General features: G+C 49.5%; 1 protein-coding gene across 6 annotated transcripts in view; it reads left to right on the forward strand.

Annotated features, from left to right (window-relative positions):
- micu1 (mitochondrial calcium uptake 1) overlaps nt 1–18,440 on the forward strand; it is a 142,629-nt gene that overhangs the window by 62,257 nt on the left and 61,932 nt on the right. For 3 of the 6 annotated variants that reach the window (XM_041891731.2, XM_041891814.1, XM_041891895.1), the window contains exons 5-6: nt 7,407–7,450; nt 14,554–14,565. In XM_041891731.2, the coding sequence (XP_041747665.1) occupies nt 7,407–7,450; nt 14,554–14,565 (56 nt within the window). The remainder of the gene's footprint in view (nt 1–7,406; nt 7,451–14,553; nt 14,566–18,440) is intronic. The other 3 variants (XM_041891971.2, XM_041892050.2, XM_041892136.1) reach the window with 1 other exon arrangement.

The following is an 18,440-nucleotide window of genomic DNA, read 5'->3' on the forward strand; positions in this document are numbered from 1 at the left end:
GCCTTGCTATTGAGAAAGAAGAAGACAGGCTATGTGCACACTGCCCATAAAAATGAGGTGGAAACTGAGCTGCACTTCCTAACCTCCTGTCAAATGTATGACCACATTAGAGACACATATTTCCCACAGATCACACAGACCCATAAAGAATTTGAAAACACATCAAACATTGATATTCTCCCATATCTGTTAGGCAAAATACCACAGTGTGCAGAAACAGCAGCAAGATGTGTGGCCAGTTGCCATGAGAAAAGGGGCAACCAGTGGAGCACAAACAACATTGTAAATACAACCTATATTTATCTGTTTATTTATTTTCCCTTTCATACTTCAACTATTTGCACATTGTTACAACACTGTACATAGCCAATACTATAACGCTTTAAATGTATATTCTTTTAAAACTTGTGTGAGTGTAATGTTTACTAATGTTTCCCTTGTCTATTTCCCTTTTGTTTATTGGCTATTCCATTTGCTTTGGCAACGTAAATATATGTTTCCCATGCCAATAAAGCCCTTTGAATTTAATTTAAACTTAATAGTGCTCTGAGTGTGTGTGTGATGTCCCAGGAGAGAGCGAGAGAGGGGTGGTATTCTGCCTGGGCTTCAAATCCACACCACTACTTGGAGACTGGGTCAGGTCACTACTTGGAGACTGGGTCAGGCCACTACTTGGAGACTGGGTCAGGCCACTACTTGGAGACTGGGTCAGGCCACTACTTGGAGACTGGGTCAGGCCACTACTTGGAGACTGGGTCAGGCCACTACTTGGAGACTGGGTCAGGCCACTACTTGGAGACTGGGTCAGGTCACTACCTGGAGACTGGGTCAGGCCACTACTTGGAGACTGGGTCAGGCCACTACTTGGAGACTGGGTCAGGTCACTACTTGGAGACTGGGTCAGGTCACTACTTGGAGACTGGGTCAGGCCACTACTTGGAGACTGGGTCAGGCCACTACTTGGAGACTGGGTCAGGCCACTACTTGGAGACTGGGTCAGGCCACTACTTGGAGACTGGGTCAGGCCACTACCTGGAGACTGGGTCAGGCCACTACCTGGAGACTGGGTCAGGTCACTACTTGGAGACTGGGTCAGGCCACTACCTGGAGACTGGGTCAGGCCACTACTTGGAGACTGGGTCAGGCCACTACTTGGAGACTGGGTCAGGCCACTACTTGGAGACTGGGTCAGGTCACTACCTGGAGACTGGGTCACGTCACTACTTGGAGACTGGGTCAGGCCACTACTTGGAGACTGGGTCAGGTCACTACCTGGAGACTGGGTCACGTCACTACTTGGAGACTGGGTCAGGCCACTACTTGGAGACTGGGTCAGGCCACTACTTGGAGACTGGGTCAGGCCACTACTTGGAGACTGGGTCAGGCCACTACTTGGAGACTGGGTCAGGCCACTACCTGGAGACTGGGTCAGGCCACTACTTGGAGACTGGGTCAGGCCACTACTTGGAGACTGGGTCAGGCCACTACTTGGAGACTGGGTCAGGCCACTACTTGGAGACTGGGTCAGGCCACTACTTGGAGACTGGGTCAGGCCACTACTTGGAGACTGGTTCAGGCCACTACTTGGAGACTGGGTCAGGCCACTACCTGGAGACTGGGTCAGGCCACTACTTGGAGACTGGGTCAGGCCACTACTTGGAGACTGGGTCAGGCCACTACCTGGAGACTGGGTCAGGCCACTACCTGGAGACTGGGTCAGGCCACTACCTGGAGACTGGGTCAGGCCACTACTTGGAGACTGGGTCAGGTCACTACTTGGAGACTGGGTCAGGTCACTACTTGGAGACTGGGTCAGGCCACTACTTGGAGACTGGGTCAGGCCACTACTTGGAGACTGGGTCAGGCCACTACTTGGAGACTGGGTCAGGCCACTACTTGGAGAATGGGTCAGGCCACTACTTGGAGACTGGGTCAGGCCACTACTTGGAGACTGGGTCAGGCCACTACTTGGAGACTGGTTCAGGCCACTACTTGGAGACTGGGTCAGGTCACTACCTGGAGACTGGGTCAGGTCACTACTTGGAGACTGGGTCAGGCCACTACTAGGAGACTGGGTCAGGCCACTACCTGGAGACTGGGTCAGGCCACTACCTGGAGACTGGGTCAGGCCACTACCTGGAGACTGGGTCAGGCCACTACTTGGAGACTGGGTCAGGTCACTACTTGGAGACTGGGTCAGGTCACTACTTGGAGACTGGGTCAGGTCACTACTTGGAGACTGGGTCAGGTCACTACTTGGAGACTGGGTCAGGTCACTACTTGGAGACTGGGTCAGGTCACTACTTGGAGACTGGGTCAGGCCACTACCTGGAGACTGGGTCAGGCCACTACTTGGAGACTGGGTCAGGCCACTACTTGGAGACTGGGTCAGGCCACTACTTGGAGACTGGGTCAGGTCACTACTTGGAGACTGGGTCAGGCCACTACTTGGAGACTGGGTCAGGCCACTACTTGGAGACTGGGTCAGGCCACTACTTGGAGACTGGGTCAGGTCACTACTTGGAGACTGGGTCAGGTCACTACCTGGAGACTGGGTCAGGCCACTACTTGGAGACTGGGTCAGGCCACTACTTGGAGACTGGGTCAGGCCACTACCTGGAGACTGGGTCAGGCCACTACTTGGAGACTGGGTCAGGCCACTACCTGGAGACTGGGTCAGGCCACTACTTGGAGACTGGGTCAGGTCACTACTTGGTGACTGGGTCAGGTCACTACTTGGAGACTGGGTCAGGTCACTACTTGGAGACTGGGTCAGGCCACTACTTGGAGACTGGGTCAGGCCACTACTTGGAGACTGGGTCAGGCCACTACTTGGAGACTGGGTCAGGCCACTACTTGGAGACTGGGTCAGGCCACTACTTGGAGACTGGGTCAGGTCACTACTTGGAGACTGGGTCAGGCCACTACTTGGAGACTGGGTCAGGCCACTACTTGGAGACTGGGTCAGGCCACTACTTGGAGACTGGGTCAGGCCACTACTTGGAGACTGGGTCAGGTCACTACTTGGAGACTGGGTCAGGCCACTACTTGGAGACTGGGTCAGGTCACTACTTGGAGACTGGGTCAGGTCACTACTTGGAGACTGGGTCAGGCCACTACTTGGAGACTGGGTCAGGCCACTACTTGGAGACTGGGTCAGGCCACTACTTGGAGACTGGGTCAGGTCACTACTTGGAGACTGGGTCAGGCCACTACTTGGAGACTGGGTCAGGTCACTACTTGGAGACTGGGTCAGGCCACTACTTGGAGACTGGGTCAGGCCACTACTTGGAGACTGGGTCAGGTCACTACCTGGAGACTGGGTCAGGCCACTACTTGGAGACTGGGTCAGGTCACTACTGGAGACTGGGTCAGGTCACTACTTGGAGACTGGGTCAGGCCACTACTTGGAGACTGGGTCAGGCCACTACTTGGAGACTGGGTCAGGCCACTACCTGGAGACTGGGTCAGGCCACTACTTGGAGACTGGGTCAGGCCACTACTTGGAGACTGGGTCAGGCCACTACTTGGAGACTGGGTCAGGCCACTACTTGGAGACTGGGTCAGGCCACTACTTGGAGACTGGGTCAGGCCACTACCTGGAGACTGGGTCAGGCCACTACTTGGAGACTGGGTCAGGTCACTACCTGGAGACTGGGTCAGGCCACTACTTGGAGACTGGGTCAGGCCACTACTTGGAGACTGGGTCAGGCCACTACCTGGAGACTGGGTCAGGCCACTACTTGGAGACTGGGTCAGGCCACTACCTGGAGACTGGGTCAGGCCACTACTTGGAGACTGGGTCAGGTCACTACTTGGAGACTGGGTCAGGTCACTACTTGGAGACTGGGTCAGGTCACTACTTGGAGACTGGGTCAGGCCACTACTTGGAGACTGGGTCAGGTCACTACTTGGAGACTGGGTCAGGTCACTACTTGGAGACTGGGTCAGGTCACTACTTGGAGACTGGGTCAGGCCACTACTTGGAGACTGGGTCAGGCCACTACTTGGAGACTGGGTCAGGCCACTACCTGGAGACTGGGTCAGGTCACTACTTGGAGACTGGGTCAGGTCACTACTTGGAGACTGGGTCAGGTCACTACTTGGAGACTGGGTCAGGCCACTACTTGGAGACTGGGTCAGGTCACTACTTGGAGACTGGGTCAGGTCACTACTTGGAGACTGGGTCAGGCCACTACTTGGAGACTGGGTCAGGCCACTACTTGGAGACTGGGTCAGGCCACTACTTGGAGACTGGGTCAGGCCACTACCTGGAGACTGGGTCAGGCCACTACCTGGAGACTGGGTCAGGCCACTACTTGGAGACTGGGTCAGGCCACTACTTGGAGACTGGGAGAAAGGTGGATGGAGATGAAGGGAGGGATCGATGGAGAGAGAGTGAGAGATAAAAGGTAGAGAGAGGAGGAGAGAAGGTAAGAAGGGAGCACCACTATGAGACCTGAACAGAGCTGAAGGAACAGGGGTAGGAGTGAGTGGGGGAGAGGAGTAGAGTAGAGGTGAGTGAGTGAGTGAGAAGGTATGGAGGAGAGATGAAGGAACGGGGGTAGGAGTGAGTGGGGGAGAGGAGTAGAGAGAGTGATAAGGTATGGAGGAGAGATGAAGGAACGGGGTAGGAGTGAGTGGGGGAGAGGAGGAGAGAGAGTGATAAGGTATGGAGGAGAGATGAAGGAACGGGGTAGGAGTGAGTGGGGGAGAGGAGTAGAGAGAGTGATAAGGTATGGAGGAGAGATGAAGGAACGGGGTAGGAGTGAGTGGGGGAGAGGAGTAGAGAGAGTGATAAGGTATGGAGGAGATATGAAGGAACGGGGTAGGAGTGAGTGGGGGAGAGGAGTAGAGAGAGTGATAAGGTATGGAGGAGAGATGAAGGAACGGGGGTAGGAGTGAGTGGGGGAGAGGAGTAGAGAGAGTGATAAGGTATGGAGGAGAGATGAAGGAACGGGTAGGAGTGAGTGGGGGAGAGGAGTAGAGAGAGTGATAAGGTATGGAGGAGAGATGAAGGAACGGGGTAGGAGTGAGTGGGGGAGAGGAGTAGAGAGAGTGATAAGGTATGGAGGAGAGATGAAGGAACGGGGGTAGGAGTGAGTGGAGGAGAGGAGTAGAGAGAGTGATAAGGTATGGAGGAGAGATGAAGGAACGGGGGTAGGAGTGAGTGGAGGAGAGGAGTAGAGAGAGTGATAAGGTATGGAGGAGAGATGAAGGAACGGGGGTAGGAGTGAGTGGGGGGAGAGGAGTAGAGAGAGTGATAAGGTATGGAGGAGAGATGAAGGAACGGGTAGGAGTGAGTGGGGGAGAGGAGTAGAGAGAGTGATAAGGTATGGAGGAGAGATGAAGGAACGGGGGTAGGAGTGAGTGGGGGAGAGGAGGAGAGAGAGTGATAAGGTATGGAGGAGAGATGAAGGAACGGGGGAGGAGTGAGTGGGGGAGAGGAGGAGAGAGAGTGATAAGGTATGGAGGAGAGATGAAGGAACGGGGTAGGAGTGAGTGGGGGAGAGGAGTAGAGAGAGTGATAAGGTATGGAGGAGAGATGAAGGAACGGGTAGGAGTGAGTGGGGGAGAGGAGTAGAGAGAGTGATAAGGTATGGAGGAGAGATGAAGGAACGGGGGTAGGAGTGAGTGGGGGAGAGGAGTAGAGAGAGTGATAAGGTATGGAGGAGAGATGAAGGAACGGGGTAGGAGTGAGTGGGGGAGAGGAGTAGAGAGAGTGATAAGGTATGGAGGAGAGATGAAGGAACGGGGTAGGAGTGAGTGGGGGAGAGGAGTAGAGAGAGTGATAAGGTATGGAGGAGAGATGAAGGAACGGGGGTAGGAGTGAGTGGGGGAGAGGAGTAGAGAGAGTGATAAGGTATGGAGGAGAGATGAAAGGAAGGAGAATAAAATAAGAGGGGAGGTACCATGTCAGTCATTCTGTCCGTTGCATTATTCATTGTGTTCCAGTAAAGCACTGTAGTAGCATAATGACCATCCATTTCATGTGATACACCTCACTCTAATACATCAATCTAGGGAGAATCTCAGTTGCATGCTCCGAGTCCTCTGTCCTCTCTCCACGCCTCCTCCTCAAATCCTGTTGGAGGAGAAGGTCAGTGGGGAGGGAGTATGCGATTGAGATTCTTCCCTAGACTCTGTATCAGGGTTCCCCAACTGGCGGGCTGAATTTGGCCCGCGAGTGGTTTTATTTGGCTCCCCCAAGTATTCTGAGCAAAGTAATTTTGGGGGGTAATTCTGTTCCCGAGTACTCCAACGCATAATAGAGAGACACGTGATCGTATAAAAATGTAAGCAAGGTTTGAAATGATTGTTTTAGTCAGATATTATACCTGTTTGGGGTTATTGGGTCAATTTGCAGTCTACAAATTATTTGTAATTATGTTCCTGCCCCCCGACCATACGCTCAAGGTCGAATCGGCCCGTGGCGGAATCTCGTTAATAATTCCTGATCTAAAGGATGTGCTTGGTTTAACCCAGGCTGGTGCAGGCGGTTTAACCCAGGCTGGTGCAGGCGGTTTAGCCCAGGCTGGTGCAGGCGGTTTAGCCCAGGCTGGTGCAGGCGGTTTAGCCCAGGCTGGTGCAGGCGGTTTAGCCCAGGCTGGTGCAGGCGGTTTAACCCAGGCTGGTGCAGGCGGTTTAGCCCAGGCTGGTGCAGGCGGTTTAGCCCAGGCTGGTGCAGGCGGTTTAGCCCAGGCTGGTGCAGGCATCTCAACTGGCCTGGCTGTCTCATACTGAATGTGTTAATAGCCAATTATTCTAGCATTGCATGACAACGTCATGAGTTAAATATAATTGAATTTATTTGGGTAAAATCATACATCAAGATGAACATTGTATTCCCAGAGGACTTAAAAGTGTTAATTAAAACACTTGTTTACAAATTTCAGCAATAAATATATATATTTATATCACGTATATCTTAACCAGAGCCCTATGGGCTATCTAGGGAATAGGGTACCATTTGGGACCTGGGTCTACTGATGGTACCATTTGGGACCTGGGTCTACTGTACAGATACATGTAATATAGTCGTAACTCGATCCTTCAGTCTGCATCTCTCTCGCAGTCTCTCTCTCTCGCTCTGTGTCTCTGTCTCTCGCTCTGTGTCTCTGTCTCTGTGTCTCTCTCTCTCTGTGTGTCTCTCTCTCTGTGTGTCTCTCTCTCTGTGTCTCTCTCTCTCTGTGTGTCTCTCTCTGTGTGTCTCTCTCTCTGTCTCTCTCTCTGTGTCTCTCTGTCTGGACTCTGTAGCTCTGGCTCAATGTAATTTTATAAACATTAACAGTGCATTTCTTTCCCTCTTTTCTCCTCTCTCTCTCTCTATCTTTGTCTCTCCCCCTCTCCACACGCTCTCTCTCTCTCTCTCTCTCTCTCTCTCTCTCTCTCTCTCTCTCTCTCAGACCTGGGTCTGGATCAGTTCCAGGTGAAACGCTATGATGGAAAGGTAAGCAGTGATGAGAGCGTGTGTGTGTGTTGTGTGTGCGGCAGGCGCTGGACAGAGGGAGGGATGACGGAGGGAGGGCGATGGAGGGGAAAAACAGAACGGGTACCTACCAATCTATTGTTGGAAGTCCAGCTGAATCACATCTGCCCAGGAGGCTCTTACCTATCTTTCATAACCTGGGGATGCATTCCAAATGGAACCCTATTCCATATCTTGCAATACTTTTAACGAGGCGCCATAGGGCTTTAACGAGGCGCCATAGGGCTTTAACGAGGCGCCATAGGGCTTTAACGAGGCGCCATAGGGCTTTAACGAGGCGCCATAGGGCTTTTGAGAAAAGTTGTGTGCCCTATAGGGAACAGGGTGCCATTTGGGATGCAATCTCTGGTCTCATGAAACTCTCATTCCCCCTCTTTTTAGCCTGCCTGAGAGAGAGCGAGTAATCCTAAATGGATGAACATGAAACTGCGTTACAGAGTCTTAATTGCAGTGGGAAGAGCGGGGTTTGATAACCTATCTCTCTCTAGAGCAGTGTTTCCTAATGCTGGTCCTGGGGACCCAAAGGGGTGCACATTTAGGTTTTTTTCCCCCTAGCACTCATACAGATTCAAATCAAAGGCTTTATGATGAGTTCATTAGTGGAATCAGGTGTGAGGTGCTAGGGCAAAACCAAAAAAAACTCCACCGCTTTTGGTCCCCAGGACCAGTATTAGGAAACGGTAGAGGAGGGGAAGGAAGTGAATATCACAGCTCAGATGACATCATTTACTAAATAAAAGCTCTTTCAAGCTACTTTTTAAGTGCGTACCTACTTTTTATTTTTCTTAAATACCATAGTCTATCAGGTTTATAAGAAAGTTAACAAGCAGGTTATAGTGTTTTTAAAAAGGTTAAAAGGGTGTATAAACAGCAGCGTGACATTTGGTCTAATTGCTAAGATGCTGCTGCTTGTGAGTTGAGTGACTCTCCAGATTCTGAACTAATAATGAATTGGGGGAAACGCTTCTACAGCCAATCGCCACAATCTCAGATCCAGCTCCAGACCCATCCACTACTAACCTAATGTTCATCTCCCAAGACATGCCTACCACCACTCTCTTAAAATGTCTTTTGACATTCACCTTTTTTGCTGCATCAGTAGGCCTTTATGATAGCGTGACGTTCTATCCCACTGGCCATCTAGCAGGCTTTACGGAGGAAGGGATGAGGGAGATGTGGATGCTTGCCAGCCAGAAGGTGTCTCAGTGCTGAAATAGGATCAGTTTTGCCTAATTAAATTGTAATGAATTGATCCCATCTATAGTAATGACTTGGCGGACGTACCCTTGTCCCTGTCCCCTTGCCAGTCAACAGAAGGGTAGCTACTAGCTGTGGTCTATAACAGGGAGTGTAAAGAAGGAGCACCACATGTCCATTTCCATCAATAATAAGGACTGTACTCAGAAACCAAACCCTGTCCCTGTCTTGACTATAGCACCTGTCTCCTATCCTCAGACAGAAGGGTGAATCGCAAAGCCCAAACCCTCCCATTTTAAGGCTCTGTTAAAGCACCTACAACTACTCCCATGACATGACGTCCATCACTAATAAGCACTTTGAAGAGAGTACCATATCCCCGTTCCGGTATTGCCTAGTCCCAGGCACCTGTCTTCTCTCCTCTGGCAGAGGACAGTGCTCTTATTCAGAACACTGAACACCACTAGAGAGGTTCCAATGTCAGCCTTGCCTTGCTCTGTGGCTGAAAGAACAGCTTTGCTCCACACATAGTTAACTGTGTAAACACTTAATCATTTAAGAGGGACACAACCAGAGTGGACCTGCCTACCAGACCATAATGGCCTATTTAGTGGTGCCTACTTTATAGGCTGACAGGTGGACCTTAGACCAGAGTAATGGACCTAGACCAGATAAGAGAACAGTGTTAGGGTCATGAATAACAGATGAACGATTAGCCAGCTGTACCCTTGTCACCTTCCTACTCTTTCTCCAGGGTTTTTTCTGCACGCAAAAGTTTTAGGCGGGCCGCCTAAAAGTGTTTTTTCATGCTGCTAAGTCCAAACAATAATTACATTGTTTTATTATATTTAAAATATATATATATATATATTTAGTGATGATAAAAACTTAAAGGACTAAAACCAGATATAAAGTATGTAGAAAATATAATAGTATATTTTTTTTAAATATGAGCATCTTTGAGAACTAACAATCACCAAAATAAAACTATCGACAGAGAGAATCTCAAATTCCCCCAAAAATGATGCTTTTCAGGAGTATTTTTGTCATGGCACGTGGCCCCCATTGAGTCATTCAGATAGCATAATAAAAAAATTGGCATAAGCCATGGCATAATGTGTAGAATAGCAGGAAATTAGCTTTAAAAACGGCAACATTTTGTCTGCGGCATCTAAAAGATATCGGCCGGCGAACGTGCCTCTAGTCAGGCGTACTGCCACGACCACGCCACGCCACGCCTACCACCCAACAAGACCCATTTTGATCCAGAGAAAAACCTTGAATCTTGGGTTAAATCTTGAATTCCTTGTCCTCCCTTCAGTTTTGAGGGCCTCTAGTCTGGGTCAATAATGTAATGAATCTTGGTCAAAGACTCTAGTACTTCTCTTCCAGTCGTACAATACATCTTCATTGATCTAGTACATGGAGACAAGGGACGTTTTTCATTTTGCTGCCACAATAATTAGTGGTTAATTAGTGAGTACCCATCCATCCCCACCACACATCATACAGTCCCAGTGAGGCTCAATCAATCCCCAGACCCTCCCTCCCTCCCTCTCTCTTTCATCAACAGATTGTTAGTTCATTAATAGTAATAATGTTTTAAACCTCATTATTGGGCCCATCAGTCCCCAGGGACCTCAATGTCAAATCACCCTGCTGTCTTTATCAATCATGTGCTAGGAAACGTTCTTCCCATCCCTCCCTCCCTCCCTCCATCCCTCTCTCCTCCATCCCTCTCTCCTCCCTCTCGCTCTTTATCAATGATGTGTTCGTAAACCTTCAAGACACAAATCACAGATTCTAGGGTTGAGTGGGGGACAAAGTATTTTCTCCCTCCCTGTCTCTCTCTCTCTCCATCCCTCACTCTCTCTCTCATACCTCTCTCCCCTCTCTCTCCTCCCCCTTCCCTTCCCTTCCCTACCCCTCTCTCCCCTCTCTCTCCTCCCCCTTCCCTTCCCTACCCCTCTCTCCCCTCTCTCTCCTCCCCCTTCCCTTCCCTACCCCTCTCTCCCTCTCTCTCCTCCCCCCCTTCCCTTCCCTACCCCTCTCTCCCCTCTCTCTCCTCCCCCTTCCCTTCCCTACCCCTCTCTCCCCTCTCTCCTCCCCCTTCCCTTCCCTTCCCTACCCCTCTCTCCCCTCTCTCTCCTCCCCCTTCCCTTCCCTACCCCTCTCTCCCCTCTCTCTCCTCCCCCCTTCCCTTCCCTACCCCCTCTCTCCCCTCTCTCTCCTCCCCCTTCCCTTCCCTTCCCTACCCCTCTCTCCCCTCTCTCTCCTCCCCCTTCCCTTCCCTTCCCCTCTCTCCCTCTCTCTCCTCCCCCTTCCCTTCCCTACCCCTCTCTCCCCTCTCTCTCCTCCCCCTTCCCTTCCCTTCCCTACCCCTCTCTCCCCTCTCTCTCCTCTCTCTCCTCCCCCTTCCCTTCCTTCCCTACCCCCTCCCTCCCTCTCTCTCCTCCCCCTTCCCTTCCCCTCTCTCTCCTCCCCCTTCCCTTCCTTCCCCTCTCCCCTCTCTCTCTCCTCCCCCTTCCCTTCCCTTCCCTACCCCTCTCTCCCCTCTCTCTCCTCCCCCTTCCCTTCCCTTCCCTACCCCTCCCTTCTCTCTCTCCTCCCTCCCTCTATTCAGGTATTAGTAGGGCATTCGAATAACCCTCAGACTGTGTGACAGATATCCCATATATTGGAAACACAACCCAGTGTCCCTGCTGGTTGATCAATATCTACGGTGTTTTTTCTCTCTGTTCATGCGGTAAAGGTGAATGGAAGGTGCCCTGTGATGAGTCCCAAATGCCACCCTATTCCCTGGGCAAAAGTAGTGCACTATAAAGGGGATAGGATGCCAATTTGGGACGCAGGCCCTGGTGTTGTCTATGTAACCATAGCGACACAAAGCAGGAGTATAATGCAAATGGAGACAAAGTATTGCGGCTCAATACACACACACCACACCACACACACACACACACACACACACACACACACACCCTTTACGTTTACTCAGACACGGACACTGCACTGATTTTAGATAAGCAAACAAAACCGAGATTATACTATTGAACCACTATTTGAATATGAATAGTCAACAAAGGACGATTACAATATGTTTGCATGTTCATGCTCTTTGGTCCGAACAAGGTCCATCATTTGTTTTATACATTCACTGCAATACATAGTTTTATGGCTCATATAAACATATATGAAGGGAATAATGTCCCAACAAAGAGCTCGAGGTATTAAACAGCATATATACACACACACATGAAACAGCACACACACACACACACACACACACACACACACACACACACACACACACACACACACACACACACACACACACACAAAACAGCACACACACACACACACACACACACAAAACAGCATACACACACACACACACACACACAAAACAGCATACACACACACACACAAAACAGCATACACACACACACACCCATACACACACACACACACACAAAACAGCATACACACCCACACACACACACACACACAAAACAGCATACACACACACACACACACACACACACAAAACAGCATACACACACACACACACACACACACACGAAACAGTATACACACACACACACACACGAAACAGCATATACACACACACACACGAAACAGCATATACACACACACACACACACACACACACACACACAACAGCATACACACACACACACACACACACACACACACACACACGAAACAGCATATACACACACACACACAATATATATATATATATTTTTTTACACAAATCAAATGAATGTCCACGCCCACAGCTTGGGGTGTAATAATGTGATTGAGTGAGAGTAAAAACAGAGATCTATTGTGGCAAAGAAACATAGCCTACTTAACCAGTCTGAATGCTTCTCTCACCATTGACTCCCGAGTGGCGCAGCGGTCTAAGGCGCTGCATCTCAGTGCTTGAGGCGTCACTACAGACCCCCCTGGTTAGATTCCAGGCTGTATCACAACCGGCCGTGATTGGGAGTCCCATAGGGCGGCGCACAATTGGCCCAGCGTCGTCCGGGTTTGGCCGGTGTAGGCCGTCATTGTAAATAAGAATTTGTTCTTAACTGACTTGCCTAGTTAAATAAAGGTGAAATAAATAAATAACTAAAAAATAAATTGACCCACCATTGAGATTTAGCATTCAGACTGGTTTAATTAGGCTAGGTTGCCTAACCACCACAGACCCTCAAATTCTCTCTCTCGCTCTCTCAATCACTGTATTGGACCACCAAGCTCTTTGGACAATTAACATTATTCCTTTAGTTTGTGTGCCATCAAAACTATATATATAGAGAGCGTTGAGATGGGGTTAACCAAGCTAACCCCCTCTTTCAACTGGAAATGGAACATTCCAGAGTTCTAAATGGAACATTCCAGAGTTCTAAATGGAACATTCCAGAGTTCTAAATGGAACGATCTAGTGTTCTAGATTGATCATCCCTTGCCTGGTTATGTAGCTGAAATATCCCCCATATCTCTGGGCATTCTGTTTGCATTGTTTTCCAGGCAAAGCGCTCTCTGTACTATACAGTAGTCTACTGTGATGGATGGCTAGCTGTGGACGATCGTCCCTTGAGAGAGAGAGAGAGAGAGAGAGAGAGAGACACACACTCACACATTCGCCACTCACTAACCAACGGCGCCTGATTGGCCTGATAGCGTCCTCTGGCTTGGCAACAGAATTACGCTTCATTCACTTTTCTATCCATCCTCCTTTCCCCCCCTCCATCCTTCCCTCCCCTCGTTCCCTCTCCAAGAACCTATGAAATCGCTGCACTCCACGCCCCACTAATGGGATGGAATATTAATATTGTAAGAATTACATCATTACAGTAACCTACAATTCCCCTAGCTGAAAATCGGAAACTCCTGAGTCAAAGGACATTTTATGGTCAGAGTATGCTAATCAGAGGTTCAGACAAGGAGATTGGGATTGGTTGGGGGTGGTGGAGTTGGGGGGGAGGGCATTGTGTCTGGAGTCCACGGGTGATGGAGCTACTGCTAGTCTGAAGGGGAAAATATCACCATTTAATCTGCTTGAGGACCAGTATCTCTTACAAAATATCCACTGGAAAATATTAGTTCTGTTGTCCTCTTCTCTGTTCTCCTCTCACTTTCTATTGGGCGCGTTAAACCATATTTTCTTTATTTATCCATTGTTTGTTCATTAATATTTTGATGCTCCCCACTACTATTTAACAGATTATACTTGGGTCTCCTGTATTTAGTTTTTTAAACCAAATGTTCCATTGAGTTTACTCCTCCACTGTCCGAGTTTCTCTTTCTGTCTCACCCTCTCTCTCTCTCTCTCTCTCTCTCACCCTCTCTCTCTCTCTCTCTCTCTCTCTCTCTCTCTCTCTCTCTCTCTCTCTCTCTCTCTCTCTCTCCTCTCTCTCTCTCCCTCTCTCTCTCTCTCTCTCTCTCTCTCTCTCTCTCTCTCTCTCTCTCTCTCTCTCTCTCATCATTGTGACCATACCATCAGTTCTTAAAATGTGATATTGTAATGTTATTGTAACGTTTTGCTGTCATTCATGTAACTGCTGTGTAATCTACTCGTGATCTGGCAATCTTCTTCTCCATATAACCAATAACCCTTCAATTTTCTCCACCTCTCCTCCCCTCCATGGATCACTCCATCCTCTCCTCTTCCTCGAACCGACGAATCCCCCCGTTTGATCAACCTCTCCTCCCAACCGTCCCTCCCCGCTTATCCCCTACCTATTCATAAACTGTCCCGCCCCTCTCTCCGCCCCTCTCTCCGCCCCTGTCCCGCCCCTCTCTCCGCCCCTGTCCTGCCATCCATCCCTCCCTCCGCCCCTCCCTCTCTGCAGGACTTCTGGCAGGTATGGGGCGTGTTCCGAGCAGCATGTGTGTGTTTGAACCAAGGCCTTATCTGATAACTGCACTATGTACTCTAGTCACTGTACCTACCTACTCTCTATCCTCTAACTCTCCTTCTAAATCACACCTCTCTCTCTCTCTCTCTCTCTACCTCTACCTCTACCTCTCTCTCTCTCTCTACCTCTCTCTCTACTCTTCTCTCTCTCTCTCTCTCTCTCTCTACCTCTCTCTCTCTACCTCTCTCTCTCTACCTCTCTCTCTCTCTACCTCTCTCTCTCTCTCTCTCTACCTCTCTCTCTCTCTCTACCTCTCTCTCTCTCTCTCTCTCTCTCTACCTCTCTCTCTTTATACCTCTATTTCGCTCTCTCGCTTGCTCTCTCTCTTTCTCGCTCGCTCTCTTGCTCTACTTCTATCTCTTTCTCTCTCTCTCTCCTTCTCTCTCTCTCTCCTTCTAACTCTCCTCTATCTCTCTATCTCTGTCTCTCTGCTCCCCTGGAGATCTTCCATATATCGGGGAGGAACAACACACTGCAGAAGTTTCTCTGGTTTAGTTTGTATTGCATCTCAGCTTCAGCAAGAGAGTAAAGCGCTTAACCAAAGTCACGGGATGCATCCCAAATGGCACCCTATTCCCTATGAAGTGCACTACTTTTGACTAGAGCCCATGTAGGGAATAGGGTGCGATTTGGGACGCAGACACAGCCTCAATTTAGGCCCATCCCCACCCCAGCAGGATCGGCCACTGGCCAAGCACCAAGTGGTGCATTAAACATGGATACATTTCCATCAGAAATCATTGGATTGGTAATACAAAACCCTCCACAACTGACACTTGGCACTGTGGATGTCAGAGTGGAATAAGTTTTTAGTGATCAGTAGAAAGTGGGTGGGTGTGGGGGGTTACAGTGTGGTTAAGATATAGGGAAACACAGACAGACGGAAGGACGGGGAAATAAGATACTGGGGCATCTTCTGCAGCAGTACAACAGGGAAGGATGGAGAGTGCTTGTGTGCATACACAGACACCGAGTCTATACACACACACACACACACACACACACACACACACCTGCTGCTGCCTGTCTCTTCAGTGTCTCTTTATCCAGAGAAAGAATAGGAGCAGTGTCAAATAAATGTGTTTTAATCTAGATGACTGTCTCTGTTCTAACGGAGTTACTCTACAGGTCGGTACAGGCTTAGCTAGCTACCCTCCCAGTTACTCTACAGGTCGGTACAGGTTTAGCTAGCTACCCTCCCAGTTACTCTACAGGTCGGTACAGGTTTAGCTAGCTACCCTCCCAGTTACTCTACAGGTCGGTACAGGTTTAGCTAGCTACCCTCCCAGTTACTCTACAGGTCGGTACAGGTTTAGCTAGCTACCCTCCCAGTTACTCTACAGGTCGGTACAGGTTTAGCTAGCTACCCTCCCAGTTACTCTACAGGTCGGTACAGGTTTAGCTAGCTACCCTCCCAGTTACTCTACAGGTCGGTACAGGTTTAGCTAGCTACCCTCCCAGTTACTCTACAGGTCGGTACAGGTTTAGCTAGCTACCCTCCCAGTTACTCTACAGGTCGGTACAGGTTTAGCTAGCTACCCTCCCAGTTACTCTACAGGTCGGTACAGGTTTAGCTAGCTACCCTCCCAGTTACTCTACAGGTCGGTACAGGTTTAGCTAGCTACCCTCCCAGTTACTCTACAGGAAGGTACAGGTTTAGCTAGCTACCCTCCCAGTTACTCTACAGGTCGGTACAGGCTTAGCTAGCTACCCTCCCAGTTACTCTACAGGTCGGTACAGGTTTAGCTAGCTACCCTCCCAGTTACTCTACAGGTCGGTACAGGTTTAGCTAGCTACCCTCCCAGTTACTCTACAGGTCGGTACAGGTTTAGCTAGCTACCCTCCCAGTTACTCTACAGGTCGGTACAGGTTTAGCTAGCTACCCTCCCAGTTACTCTACAGGTCGGTACAGGCTTAGCTAGCTACCCTCCCAGTTACTCTACAGGTCGGTACAGGTTTAGCTAGCTACCCTCCCAGTTACTCTACAGGTCGGTACAGGCTTAGCTAGCTACCCTCCCAGTTACTCTACAGGTCGGTACAGGCTTAGCTACCCTCCCTGTGGCCAGATTAGATACAGGACCTACCTGCTAGGTGACCTTTAAACAGCAGGTATACGCCTTGTTTAACCTGTAGCACAGTGAGACACACCAAGACCCAGAGATATGGAAGGTGAACAGGAACCAGTCTGGCTGACTCAAAGCAGGAAGGGAGGGTAGTGAGGTAGTACAGGGAGCACACAGTCCAGTCCAGTCCAGTCCAGGGCAGGTCTGAGCCCATGCAGCTTCCTCCCTGCTCAATTATTATGGAAGTGCTAGATTTCCCCCTCTGCTCTCCTTTGCTCTGCGTTGAGCCCTGTTCAGGGAGTATGAAACACCACTGCTGCACCATGCAACACTATGGGTCAGGGTAGATTGAAGCCAGGGCACGGATCACATCACCTGCTACACCCCGACTGGAAGTGTGTGTGTGGTGTGAATGATCAACCACACAGGACCATGTGCTAATTCGAGTGTGTCACAACAAAGTACTTGAAGAGGACAAACGTCAACACTTGCAAAGCTGAGATGCAATAAGAAACTTCTACTCTGTTAGTGCTGAATGACAACAGTCCTGTTCCCCTGTATTACATCTCTCTCTCGCCCTCTTTCTCCCTTCCTCCCTCTTTCTCCCTTCCTCCCTCTTTCTCCCTTCCTCCCTCTTTCTCCCTTCCTCCCTCTTTCTCTCTCTCTCTCTTTCTCTTTCTCTCTTTCTCTCTCTCTCTCTCTCTCTCTCTCTCTCTCTCTCTCTCTCTCTCTCTCTCTCTCTCTCTCTCTCTCTTTCTCTTTCTCTCTCTCTCTCTCTCTCTCTCTCTCTCTCTCTCTCTCTCTCTCTCTCTCTCTCTCGCGCCTTGTCCCATGCTTTGGCACTGCTGTAGCTCTTTCCCAGCATGCTCTGCTCTTTGCCTGTGTTTAAAAGGGGAGACCGTACTGTATGTAGAGCGGCACAGGGCTGCAGGTTATAGCGCCCCCTCTCTGCAGCCAGCATGGTGGCACCACAGGGTGGTCTAAACCCAGGAAATTAATTAACTCTCCATTTGCCTAATAGCTTATTATGGCCCTGGTCCAATACTTTGACTGGGTTGGGGAAACAAAGCTACTTGGTAAGAATCTTGCTTTCACCAAGCCTCTAGTGTTAGGTCAGTGATTATGGCTGCATCCCAATTCTCCACCCTTCTCTGAAAGTGTACACTTATTCTTTTAAATCCATGACGGGGAGTGTGCAAGTGTACACTTGTGGAAAAGGGTGGAGAATTGGGCCTCAGCCTAGCTGGGTTGGTTAAAGCTGCTTCATGCTTTCACCAAGCCGCTAGTGTTAGATCAGTGATTACTTCAAGAAGGAAGGGTGCATTTTTCAAGTGTTGGAACAGAGCCCAGACCATAGAATTAGAATGAATAGAAAAATCTACTCATTCTATGTCTTTGGCCCAGACCTCAGAGCTGCATGAACACAATTGTAGAGCATGGATACTTCAGATTCAGTGACTCAATACCAAGAACACTATTTGGCATCAGTGTTTCCAAACTGAAACCCCTTTCTTCTATTGATAGAACCACAGCACCAGAATGATTATATTTCTATTGATAGAACCACAGCACTAGAATGATTATATTTATATTGATAAAACACACCACCTGTGGCCTTTTATCGCTTTGTGATGCCACGTCAACCACTATCTGTCATTTGACTGGTTGAGACGCCTGTCACTCACAAAGGAATGCTGAGGGGGCTGCTGCCATGGAAACAAACAAGCCTGTTGTCTTGTCGTCGCACAAGTTCTTGTT

This window comes from Coregonus clupeaformis, chromosome 1, assembly GCF_020615455.1.
Source record: "Coregonus clupeaformis isolate EN_2021a chromosome 1, ASM2061545v1, whole genome shotgun sequence".
NCBI lineage: Eukaryota > Metazoa > Chordata > Actinopteri > Salmoniformes > Salmonidae > Coregonus > Coregonus clupeaformis.